The sequence below is a fragment of the Priapulus caudatus genome, unplaced genomic scaffold (genome assembly GCF_000485595.1).
Source record: "Priapulus caudatus unplaced genomic scaffold, Priapulus_caudatus-5.0.1 Scaffold181, whole genome shotgun sequence".
Taxonomy (NCBI): Eukaryota; Metazoa; Priapulida; class Priapulimorpha; order Priapulimorphida; family Priapulidae; genus Priapulus; species Priapulus caudatus.
The window spans coordinates 359,727-373,395 of record NW_014577242.1 but is presented as its reverse complement, the minus strand read 5'-3'; the positions used below and the strand labels follow the sequence as shown (position 1 = coordinate 373,395).

Genomic DNA, 13,669 nt, shown 5'->3' with positions numbered 1-13,669 from the left:
AGGGATAGCTAACGTATAGCAATGATAATTAACACATAGCAGGGATAGCTAACGTATAGCAATGATAATTAACACATAGCAGAGATAGCTAACGCATAGCAGAGCTAACTGTCAGTTGTCGCTGATCGAGTGACAGCTGTCATTCTGTCATCATGTCGCATGACGGACGGACATGTATGCTGTCGCTGTCACCGGACTAACAGGACGCCCGCGGGAGCGTCGCCACCGACAAAGCCGGCACACACACGCTCACCATCGATATTCTCCACCTCGCTTATTGTCAGTCCATTGCGTCCTCCTATATATATATATATATATATATATATATATATATATATATATATGCGAGAAATTTCATTGTGGGGTATCGTTCCACTCGATTCATATTTAAACTTTCTGTTTCTTGGTTTCCTCGCGGAACGCATATATTCCCTGGGGTTCTTACCCGCCTCGCCCTTTCCTAGCGAGAGAATAGAGGCGCGGGAGTAGAGCTGCGTGTGTGGAGAGCTATAGCATTAACATAGCAGTTGATCATAGCGTATGTATTTCTATTATGATCGTCTGTGGACGCTGTCCGTATGAACATCTGTAGCCAGCGGCGAGAATATCGTCAATATCATCGTCGTCCACTCGCCGGCCTCGTCGCAAAATGGCTGGCTGATTCGGCCGGATAGTATGCGCCATAAATCTCCCCTACCAATAGCCCTGGCACTAACCTTCAGTCTGATTCTACCCCTAACCTTACCCCTACCGCTAAGCCTAACCATAACATCACACTTTAATATAATCCTACCAGTGCTCCTGCCGATACACCGTACCCTATCACTAGCTCTAGCCCCAGCCTTAATCCTACGCCTGGCCCAGAACATATTCTTACCCCTAGCTCTGACCCTAACCATAACCCTATTCATACCCCTAGCCCTAAACCAAATTCTATCCTTAAACCTAAGCTTAACCTCTAACTTTGACTATAATTTTAAGCCTTACCCCTAACTATAACCGTAATCACAAGTCACAACCGCAACCATAAGCCTTATCCTAACACCCACACTAAACCCAACCCTATCTTTACCTCTAACCCTAACTATAACCCTAACCCTAACTCTAATCCAAACCGTAACCCTCGTGTTAATTCTCTGACCATGACTCTATGATCTGTGACTGAATCGCTCTCCCAGAAGTAGATATACGTTGAGCTATCACATGCAGCTGCATACGGTATTCACCAGGCAGACGAGAAGGAGTATTCACAAACTTAGAACGCACGCGCACATTACAGGTATAAACTCAGTCATCATACATTTATCATAGAGACGGTGAATGACTCAGGCTCGCTTTGATCGTCCGAATCGCCATATACTCTTACAGGTAATTATAACGTTATATCAGTGGGTTTCTCGGCTATACACGTCTCTACGGTAATTGATACCTAATCCAATTTGTGACGGCGTACGAACAGACGAGAGATGCGTCGCGGGCGTTTACATCAGCCATCCCACCCGCAGAGCAACAGCGGGGAATGTACACACACACACACACACACACACACACACACACACACACACACACACACACACACACACACACACACACACACACACACACACACATACGCATGCACACACATATATACGTACACGTTGTTAGGTGTCAGTTTTATTAGTTTAGCACATTAATTAGCTTGTTCCGCATCTCGAGTGACGTTTTTAATCGAATCGGCCATTAACCTAATTAGGAAAGACGGGTTAATTCCATATAATTAATAATATCGAGAAGATCATTCGTGAAACACGCAGCTGCGACACTGCGTAAGAAAAGAACTAGCGAAGCTATATGTTTGCCGCCCGCGCAGCATTCCTGCAGTCTTTTCGTTTATTATTATCAAAGCTCACTTTAGGATGCGAGTTTCTATCAAAACTTGTGCGTAACATACAGCGTGACCGTTGGACGGATGGACAAAAAATGGCACGACACATACTCGCGCTGCACCTTTCTGAGTAGCGCAAAGCTATATCCGTGCAATACCGTCGACGATTTCTCGTGATCGTCGATGCATGTTAAAGATCCCGAATTTATATCCGAAACATGTGCCTATAACATACAGCGCGTGGCTGTTCCCTAACCTCTCCGCCATCGAGCCGAACCGAGCGCCCGTTACACGCACGCTGCATCTTCTGAGATGATGATTATTCGATTTTCCCTCGGGAAATTCGTCAACACGCATAACTGCTGACCGAATAGGGCAGGAATGAAATACCAGCATTGCTAAGGTCTACTAATAGGGAGCGCGTCCCATCGGGCATGCGCGCCTCCCACACCCTCGCGCTCAGGAGAGGTTATAGCTATTGTCATTTCACTTGTCAAAGACACGAGGACACAAAGACAAAAGGACACAATTAAGGGCGTGACTATGTTGGATACGTGCAGCATCGATGCCATTGCTAGACATGTCAAAACCGCCGGTGTGCACCCGACGCCAGCGCGAGTAACATTTCAATCGAGAAATGTACTCGATGACAACGATTTTTAAAAGCCGGTTAACATATCGCTTCTCGATCGAGCTGCTATGCATGAATGTATAATGACTCTAGATGCTCTCGTCCTCATCAGTCTCTCTCAGCGGCTGTGACGCATGCGGTCGGACACGGCTGGTGAATTAATTTATATCGCATACCTGAACTTTTCCATCCAAGTCGAGTTTCTCTCTCCTGTCCGATTTCCCCGCGTGATCATCATTATCGTCATCATCATCATCCGCAGCATCTTCTTTATCCACTGCAGTTGCCGTCGATTCTGCCTTCGTTCACTCTTATACGGCGAATCTAACGGCACGCGGGCTACATTACTAGCGGTCGGTTCTAATCGCTGTTAGATTTCGCTTCCTGGAGCGATGAGTCCACGGCGCGCTAGTTCCGGTACGTGTGCGTGGGCAGATGTCGCAGGCTTCATCAGAGACGATGACAGCACGCCGGAGCGCGGTTGTCGGTCGTTGGCAGCAGCGGCGGCAGCATTCACATTCGCAACACGTGCGATGACGTCACGAGATTTATCATATTATGCTTAGGCTCGATGGCTTCTTTTGGCCGACGACCAGCGCGAGATTAATACGTCGGCTGCGACTCGACTGCGTCGGCTGGCGCCAGCGATCTAAATTGCATCCGTCTTCTCCTACTTTCTTCTCACTCTCCGACCGGTCGCTTGTTCGCGAGCAGCTGGCAGCGATACTGCTGCGCGCTACCGCCACCGCTGCTGCTTTCGTCGCTGCTCCTGCTGCTGCCGCCGCCCCTGCTGCTGCAACTGCTGCTGTTGCTGCTGCTGTTGCTGTTTTTACTGATGTTGCTACTGTTGTTGTTACTGTTCTTGCTTTTATTCTTGTTGTGTTGTTGTTGTTGTTGCTGCTGCTGTTGCTGCTGCTACTATTGGTGTTGTTGTTGCTGCTGCTGCTTATGTTGTTGTTTTTGCTGCTGATGTTGCTACCACTACTACTGCCTTTGTTGTTGCTGCTGCTGCTGCTGCTGCCGCCGCTGTTGCTACTATTATGCTGATGCTACTGCTTCAGCTGCTGCTGCTGTTGTTCTCGCTGCCGCGGCTGCTGCTGTTGCTGCTACTCCTGCTTCCACTGCCGCCGTCACCGCCACCGCTGCTGCTTCTGTCACGCTAGGTCGTTGGTCTTTAACATGTACATGGCAACATGGCAACATGGCAGCAGCAGCGACTCGAGGCGGTTGTAATTGCGCCTATTTACGGTTGTTCCGTCGTTCTTCCTGAAACAGGATGTTCTAAGCACCGCAAGCTCCGGCTGCAGACGGAACTTCGATGAGACTGTGCGCGAGTTGGTGGCAGCGCGGCTATGACTGTTGTCAATCAATGGATGGATTATTCGTTTAAGTTCTTATCCGCTCGTCTGTATAGCTCTCCTCCTTCATTTCGCCTAGCCTTTCTCTCGCAGGGTCTCTCTCTCTCTCTCTCTCTCTCTCTCTCTCTCTCTTTCTATATATATATAACTCACTTATAACGAAAACAATGCCAAGCTATGACAAAAGAAGTGTCAAAGGCGCTGCCTGTCTGTGTAGTATGGTAATTATTTATTTATTTTTAGTTGAGTAGTAATTTTATAATGTTTTCTCAATAAAATAATGGATGCTGCGGTATGCTGGAAACACTTGCGGAAATATCGAGTGGTTTACGGCACCTCGTCAGCTCGTGTAAAGTTAAGCAAAGGTTTAATAAAATTTTAGCTTAATGAATCGCACCTAAAACGACCTCGCTTGCGTAGGGGCCTACGCGAAATCGTACGCAAATTTACTAAATAACTGCATTGATGAATCGCAACTAAGCAACGTCGATTGCGTAGGCTACACAAGATTTACGCAAAATATTTTGCGTACGCAGCTTGATGAATCTTGAATCTACCCTCTGGACCCCACCAGTCAGTGCAAGCGCACACGGTATCAGAGTCTACAATGTGAACCAGGGGCGTGTACAGGGTGGGGGGTCCAGGGGGTCCGGACCCCCCCCCCTGCTCACGCAGAAAACGCATCTGAGGGGGTCCAGACACCCCTTCGCGTGCTCGCAAGTTTGGGTTACGCAAGTATACTCGCCTTCTCCTCCTGCCCCCTTTCTATCGTTCACCCCCCCCCCCACCCCACCCCACCTCTCCTCCACTGCACTTGTTCTCTAGCCCGCCGATTACCAGCTGCGCCGGAGATGAGAAACCAGAGGGAGCAAGTCTCTCGCGGAGACTGCCTCCACAGACCGCGTCCTCGTCTTCATCTTACGCCGCTCCCGCAGATACGGCAAAATAGCTCGCATCCGCCGAAATTACTTGCGTTCTGGTGAATTCGAACGTCGGCGGCTGTCGCGTGTATCGCGTGCTTTAGCGGCGACGCGTTAGCGTTAGACTGCGGGGGCGAGGTGCAGCCGCGGACGCACGACGGCAGGCGAATGTACGAGCTGACACTAGAGAAACAAACAAGCCTATATATCGACGGGCATCGCGCGACGTTTTTACGCGTTCAAATGTTTATTAATAGTAGTGAAGTTACTTGCATCTGCAGCAGCGTTTCCCCGTCAGCCCGTCGACGAGGCCATCTGATTGCTCGTCTATATATCCGTCTCCGTCACCCTCGGGCGCGCACGCTCGCCTATACATACGCGCGCTCGCAATTCCGTGTTCCGCGGATGTGGGCTCGTCTACAGAATATCCACTGATTCCCTTTATTTTCGTATGTGACCGAATGAAATCAGATGCAAAACGCTCTACGGCTCCGTCTGATGTTCTGTCAGAGCTACCCGAATATCACAAATTTCTCCGGCATTTTAGCTAAATACATATGCGAATGAGAGGAGAGTGGCGCCATCTGTCGGCTCGTAATGAGCTCCTGTCGTCACAGATGACATTACTGGTCCGGAGTTTCCTAACAATACGTTAGTAAGCGACCCCCTTACCATGGTTATTGCGACTCCCGCTGTGACTTGGCAACAATTTTAGTATTGGTGCGTTTGTTCGTAGGATAGCCTACTTACAAAAATGAATGAAATTACTTTCATTTTAGGCACCAACAAACTGCTATAGCACGATTTATGTTATACGGGTTCTTGTACAACTGCATGAAACAATAAAAAGCTGTTATATTAGTTCAGTTACTGTCTCCATACATTAGTATGTGACCCTTTGCATGATGCGTGGGCAAGCTCTCCCAGTTGATCTTTGAGAAAAAAGGGTGATGAAAATACGCAATTTTCTACATTATTTTGGGCAAAAAACACACGTCTTATTTGATACCAATCAGTCTACAAACAAAGTAATAAAAACTTATCGCAAGCCAGTTAAAATTTCGTGTGCGCACGTGTGCCCGATCAGTGTATAAATAAACACGAAAGGCAAAGAAACAACGAGATTCGGCAGTGTCTAAATAACGGAATAATTGTACGTTCTCGCATTTCTCATTATTTTTCCTTGCAGTTAAGACACCTGGGATGGACAGATTACAGCGGTGCGGATATCACACCCACGTAGAGGAGGCGTCATGGTGAGCTAGTTTCTATGATCTCAAATTCATCATCCAAAAATCTAATTTTAATATATCGATTATGCTTTTATACTCAACCCGATGACTACACGTATCTAAACTACTTTATGTAAGACATATTCAAACAGCAAAGCTTGAATAAATAATTATAACGTGCCCTGGCACTCTACCAGATTCTGAGTTCATACATGCGCTTCAAATTTAAATTGTGCTTAAAACGCTTCAAGTAGCATTGGTTATAGCCTGAGCTAATTCCTGGGGAGGGGGAATTTTCGTAACATAGCTGTGTGTTGACAACGGATCGAGCGGCGCATCACTAGTTAACCTGCGTAGCGTGGCGAGGGCGGCGGGGGTGGTTATGAAACAAAACTTTAGCCGATGACTGCCTGCATGATGAGTCAACCTTATTTTAGGGTCATTTCCATTTAGTAAACATTTAGTTAATTTTTCTTGAAAATCAAAGAGGCAGCTGCTTCCGTTCGAATTTTGCACGGTAAGCACTTATTTCCATTTCTCAAACCGCCCTAGTTCCGGTGTGCATGTCCCACCGCCGCGGCGCATTAGGCGTTAGGTGCTTAGGGTAAGGGTTAGGTTAGGTTAGGATTAGGGTTAGGGTTAGGGTTGGGATTAGGGTTAGGGTTAGGGTTAGGAAAAAAACTGTTGTGGAAAAAAATTCGCGCCGCGGCGGTGGAACCTGCAGACCGGAAGAGCGGTTTGAGGGATGGAAATAAGTGCTTACCATTTTGCACAAGGGCGAGATAGTGATCCGCTAGGAGACGGCTCTGATTGGCTAATTTTGTCTCTTATTTATTTTATTATTTATTATTTTTGGCTAATTTTGTTTTATCTTAGAATTAGGGATAGAGTTAGGGTTAGGGTTAGGGTTAGGATTAGGGTTAGGGTTAGGGTTAGGGTTAGGGTTAGCTGATTTCTATATCCACAACTTATTACTAGATTTACTATCTCTCCCCTGAGACCTACTACTCGTTCACCCTCCAAGAGACTACGGCTCTGGCTTGTAGCGCCACCTGTTGGCTGATTTAGAATTTTAATTCGTGTTACGTCAGCCGGGTCACATGAAGAAGGTATGATTGAGTCATCGCGATTTATTTAACGTGCAAAGCTACTGTGATGCTTATCTCTTTAAATGTGTTATTTCAACAACATATTAATTTATTTAGAAGATTATTGGTATGCGCGAAGGCGAGTCGTCTCCTATGCTACAGGGGAAGTTGACATGACTAGTGAAGATTCGTTTGGGGATCTTTATCATATATAAAACTACTGGTGGGAATGCGCTGCCTAACTTCAAGATATAACTTCAATAAAATACCATTTCATTAATTTGATGAAGGTTGAACACACGGGTTTATCTGTCTCGTATGACACATGTCGCCACCTATTGGCTGATATAAATGTAATTAATGATACGTCAGCCGGGGACACTGTGGACTCTCACAAACATCTCGGGCACCTCTTTAAACGCGTCTTGCGATCTACCAGACGATCTCCAGTCTGAGAAACACTGTGCTAGTCGATTCAACCAGCTTTGAAGGCAATTATCAATCTATGATCTATTGGTTAAGCCTACCTAATAGCACTTATAGCAGTCAATTTTTAAGATGACACCTATACGCGTAGGCTCTCCCTACTCACATTAAAATCGTACTAGTAGAATAGTAGTATAGTTAGAAGTGATGCTTCAATACTGATGATTGTGTTAAAAATTTCTTCTCCTTTCTTTCTTTCCCATCGACGTTATTTAGATCGATGCAACGCTTTGGAGTTGCAGCGTGTAAGCAAAGCATGTTATCAAGAGTATTTTTTCAAGCTCGTTTCACATTCCCCCAAACGAGCGAGGCGCACGCATGTATAAAAACGCAGAATAATCAAGGTTTTTTTTACAAAAGCGCTCGTTATTTCGTAGACAGGTAACGTCAATCGTTATATCATAGTCGGTACATCAATTCATGCGCGGATACAATATCATCGCTAGCGTGTGCTGATATGTAATAGTTCGTAGTTTTTACATTCTATTTTACCCAATTATTGTGTGTTAGTTTGACACGTGGATAGAGGTGTCTTGCGCAGTATGTCCGTCAACGTAGTATGTACGTCTTTTTGCAAGAGGCCTAATTCGTTTAGCCCAATGATATGCAGCAAACCTGACCGAACTATATGTACAGTAAATACTCAGTTGAGTTTGATACACAAATGAGTTTGTAAGTGCTCAATACTTTCAAGAGCGTATAAAGCTCACTTCTTTATATGCTCTTGATAATTTCCTTAGTTTGTGGTCAATCCTACCGTAACATGAACGCTTTTCCTTAACACAACAATTAACAACCTAAAATCGATGTATTCTTACACCTGAATAATTATTATGAACAACTGGACACTGTTGAACTACCATTATTCACAACTTTACATACACGCGATCTGTATAGTTACAGATGTCACCTAATGATGAAGAAGACATGCAAATAACGGTTTATCGGCAGAGAATATATTTACAAGTATGTAGTTTGTATTGTTTAGAACATGCACGGCACAATACAGTTAAGCGAGTCACAACACAAACATGCTGTTTTCGTTTACAATAATCAGTTGGATTAAGAGTTCATATAGGGACTTACACACTGAAACACGACGAGGATTATTTTAAAAGCTATATCAGTACAAATAATAGAACAAACCCTAATTCCTACGGTATATCGGCCGGTATCACCCCCACACCTGAGCATAGAACCAATGTTTAAATGCGCGTACAACGTGCATGTTGCGGGTATAACGTATGTAGGTGACATGAGACTAAATAGTCAGTGGGTTTATTAAAAATTGGTTTAATAATGATGAAATTATGATTAAGTATTCATGGCTACGATGGTCAACGAGCTATACTCACTGCTTTCACAAAGCCGATCGCAAAAGCGCGCCATGATTTAGTGAAACTCGCGAGAGGCTGCATCATGCCGGCAGATGGCGTTGGCGCATGCTGAGAACGGGTAACCCATCGTGATCCATTCACTAAGTTAACCAGAGTCGTTTAGCGTTTGGCGCTACAGCCACTGTTGAAGTGAGCCAGGAAATACACCGGTTTTGACTCCGACAAGTTAAGATTTGCTGGCAATAACACGCAGTATATTAATTAAGTTATTAATTCTGACAGATGTTAACGAGAACGTGATAACATTGGTCATTCCGACTTCATTTGGGTTTTTCTCCCACGGAGTAAATTGTTTATATTAATAATGACATCCTACATCACTAAATCGTGGATATATTATTACATATAGGACTTACTATCCCCATCTTGCTCTAACTGCAAGGTCACATTGGTTTGCCTTGCAACATGATATGTTTTGTTTGGTTGTTCAATTCCCGCGAAGTGTACATGATGTCAAAACACATACCGGACGCTGGGTTATGCGTCATATCAACACATTGATTGATATATAGACTAATCTTGCACAATTATAATTTAATAAATTAGAGTCGGTTGCATTTGTATCCTCTTCCTATTTACATTATTCTCCAGGATGAACCAGGAATTTACAATATTTTTCTAATTGTCTCTATCTCTCTCTCACTCACACTCTATCACTCCCTCTCTCATTCATAATTACGTACAATCACTAGTGTACTGCTCCTCACACACACACACACACACACACACACACCTCTCTCTCTCTCTCTCTCTCTCTCTCTCTCTCTCTCTCTCTCTTTCTCTCTCTCTGTACTCAGCCATACTTTTCTTTTGCCCCCCAATTTCGTGTTCTTTCACGTATGTTCGAGTATTGATTTCACACTTTTACATTTAAAGACTATTATCACATCTATATACACACGTGGACATATCCATACATTGTATAGATATGTTCACGATGCCAGATATCACCACCAACTATATTTCATATTTGATGATGGAATTTACATTGATTTACGATACGTACGATAGCTCACTTGGTTTATTTAGGATTTACTCAAATATTATGAAAACCTTATTGAGAATAATGTAAAATCGCGGAGTTAGTAGGACAGATCCACCGTTCACAATATAATTACCATAATAATGTTTAATATAATTGTTTTACAGTCAGAAGAGGTCTTCGAGATTTGGTCGAGGACTCTCCGTTGACATGCCGGAACTTCCGGTTATGTCGTGTAATTCCGTCAGCGTGTGACTCGTGCTGATATCAGATAACGACGACGTAGGCGAAGAAGTCCGAATTTCCCCGATGTTGGACGTGTTGATAGATTCGCCGCCAGGGGTCAATTGTCCCGATTTGTCTGAGTGATTCTTCTGCTCTTGTCGGAGAAGGTTTCTCCGATATTTCGCCCTTGCATTTTGAAACCATACCTATGCGAGAATACAGTACGTAATTTAGCGTTACAATTGTTAGAAATAATGCAATATATTCATATGTACAGTCCAAGGAATTACTATCATCCTATAATTAACATCTTGACCCGTGTTTATTATAATATCATAATAAAAAATAGAATTTTACATTGATTAATATAAATTTGTGCGTTTTTTAATTAAGAATCCCCTATTTTTTAAATAATGATATTACAATAGCTCAAATATACAAGGAACTTGTGAAACGCCGCGTTTTTAGAGAATCATACACGTACGCGCGCGCACGCACACACGCCAACAAAATAATAATCTATTATAATTCATGACTTTTGCACAAGTTATTGTTTCCCAAGAGGTTACGTCTCTCAACAAATATATTGTGTACCACACAGGTGCAGCGATTTAGTGAGCAATGTATCACAGCCACGACCCCTTTCTGGGACACGTGAGGCGCATAGGTCTCTACATAAACTTGCCATGCGGCTAGACTAGTAATGATCGTTGCGGGTCTTGTCAACCTGTCGCCCTGTCACTACTCCGCTGTCTACGTTAGTATCATTTTACGTCGCTTAACCAGAATATATCGGCCATTACGCGATAAGTATTATGCCGGTTCTGGCTATTTATCTCGAGGCTAAACAAGGTTAAAAATAAGAGCGGGAGAGAGCGCGCTAGCGAGCGAGGCTAAGCGAAAAAGAGAGAGGGGAGAAAGATAGCGCGAGCTAGCGCGCGAGCGAGAGCGAGCGAGAGAGAGAGAGAGACAGAGAGAGAGAGAGAGAGAGAGAGAGAGAGAGAGAGAGAGAGAGATAGGGGGAGAGGAAGAGGGCGAGAGAGATGACGTGGTGAGAGATTGAATAAGAATTATACGAGGTCAGGCGCACGTAGGCCTACAGGTACAAAGAATTGTACAGTGTGCTTATTTCAACTCTACTTATAGGATAATGTATAATTTTCAAGGCGGCTGTAACATCAAAAACTTATATTTATGTACTGCCCTAGAAGAAGGATTAATAGGGAGCTTAATAGTTGCTCATCGTACCGTATTGCAGTAGCTATGCTGTCATTGGTTCGAACGAGATCCAATAGTCGCGGGAGTAACATAATTGGTGGAAATCCCCTTTGATATTTACTCCCGTTGGCCGGCAAAACAATTACCTGCAGTACGCGTTTTGTGAGTCCCGTCTTCTGTGCCAACTGCTTAAGATCCTTTGCATCGGGGTTGTGGTTGAGTGCGAAGTACGACTTCATCGTTCTTAGCTGGTGGTGCTTGAATGAGGTGCGCATGCGCTTGGTTCGAGGTCCGGTGCCCGGCGGGTAGGGATTGCCATCGAGGTCGGTCTCTCCCTCACTCAACCCTACATAGAAAAATTCTGGTTAGGCGAGTCTGCTAGTTGCAAACGAGGAAAAGACAAAGCGGCCAGACGTACAGCGGATGCTGGAAAGGCGGCAATTTCAGATAGCGTCATGCTGGTGGCGGTTGTTCCGCCATGTTTTGCTAATGAAACCAGCATGAAGAGGTGAAACTGTACGTCGTTGATCGTTAAATGTAAACACTATAACTTTTCGCCCGATTCATTCGGTTCCTCGGGTTCACGGTCGTCGATAATTGCAGCTGATTTGTTATCACAATTTAATGCATTTACGCGTATAACACGTTCGGTTGTTTGTTTTCTTAATTCTTCATCTTTTTCTCAAACGGTTACTTCGTCGTCACATGTTTTCTCGATCCTATTCTCTCTCTCTCTCTCGATCTAAATATTTTTCTCTATCTATCTCTATTTATCTCTCTCTCACTCACTCTCTCTCTCTCTCTCTCTCTCTCTCTATATATATATATATATATATATATATATATATATATATATATATATATCTATATATATATTTATATAAATAAATAAATAAATAAATAATAAATAAATAAATATATAAATAATTGTATATATATATAGAGAGAGAGAGAGAGAGAGAGAGCGAGAGAGAGAGAGAGAAAGAGTTGCGTTCATCTGAATATATATATATCCGTTATTCGTTTGCCGACCGCCTCTCGCATTGATTTAGTGAGCGTTGAACTTCGCCAACCGCAATGTCTCTGCGGTGTTTTTTGTCGTTTCAATTTTTCCTCATCAGATAAATTCGCGGCCGCAAATGTCAGGCTTGTCACTCGCGTCTCGCCAGCACCGATATTTGATTCCGCTCGCTCGGAGGCGTCGGCAACTTTTTTCCTCCGCTGCTCTCCGTGCGGTCCCGCCCGCGTGGCTTCCTCTCTCGCTGCCTCCGCTGTGCGCGCAGCGTCCCTGACGGCGAACATCGTCGCAGCATCCTCCCCCTTCCCTCGAGTACGCAGCTTCGACGGCGAGGTGACGAGAGGAGGGGAGTATAAGAGGAGGGGAGAAGCGGGCACACTGCCAGCCGCGCAGTAGCTCCCGGCGCCACGCGGCGGCCCCGCTGCCGTGTCCCGCCAGCACCCGCGCGCCGCCGCGTAACCGATTCCGGCGGAGGCCCGAAGCGTAAACCGCGCATAATTGGAACCACCTGAGCGCGTCTGCGCGCTCGCGAATCGAAGCGCCGTGTTTTTTGTTGTCGGCTGGCGGAGCGCGGCCGAGCGGCTCCGCGTATCGGATTCAGTGAGGCACGACCGATGTGACGTGAGTCGCCCGGAATGTGTGTAAGTTTCGGCCGGGTTCGTCTCGTCGAGCCTACGCCGTCTCCTCGCAGCTCCAGGTTTTTCGTCTTAGCGCGCGCGTATTTTATCACAATATTTTCGGGATCGGCTTGCCTCTGTGTTGAAACACCGCCGTGTTTGTCTTCTGACGTGTTTTTTTCGTGCTATAACCCGACGCGGGGACGCGCGCGGGTTCCCACCGCTGTCCGTGTACGTTCGGGATGCTGCATGGGGACTCACGCGGGCACGACAGGGCGCGACGTAAAGTAGATCATATTAGGCAGATAGCTCTAGAACTATAGTCATTCGCTCTGCCACAGGCAAAACCACAGGCAAAACCACAGGCCTGCTAGAGCCAAGGGCTATAGTTCTAGAGCTATGAGGCAGATGCCTGGAGCGGCTCTCACACCGAAATACACATACACACACACGCGTGATCACACACACGCACTCACGTACACGTGTACACAAATCTGCACACGCCCGCATATGTGGTTACGCGCACACGCATATGCACACGCATACGCACGCACGCACGTACGCACGCACGCGCACGCACGCGCACACACAGGCACACACACACACACACACACACACACACACACACAC

At 45.3% G+C, this 13,669-nt stretch overlaps 2 protein-coding genes across 2 annotated transcripts in view; both read right to left on the bottom strand.

The window, feature by feature from the left end:
* Positions 1-3,258, bottom strand: part of LOC106806831 (insulin-like growth factor-binding protein complex acid labile subunit) — a 29,425-nt gene extending 26,167 nt beyond the window's left edge. Inside the window, exon 1 of the mRNA XM_014808951.1 lies at positions 2,675-3,258. Coding sequence (XP_014664437.1) covers positions 2,675-2,763 — 89 coding nt within the window. The 5' untranslated portion in view covers positions 2,764-3,258. The remainder of the gene's footprint in view (positions 1-2,674) is intronic.
* Positions 3,259-9,718: 6,460 nt separating this feature from the next.
* LOC106806830 (LIM/homeobox protein Lhx9-like) overlaps positions 9,719-13,669 on the bottom strand; it is a 31,601-nt gene continuing 27,650 nt past the window's right edge. Inside the window, exons 4-5 of the mRNA XM_014808950.1 lie at positions 11,551-11,750; positions 9,719-10,392 (exon numbers count right to left, since the gene is read on the bottom strand). Coding sequence (XP_014664436.1) covers positions 10,129-10,392; positions 11,551-11,750 — 464 coding nt within the window. The 3' untranslated portion in view covers positions 9,719-10,128. The remainder of the gene's footprint in view (positions 10,393-11,550; positions 11,751-13,669) is intronic.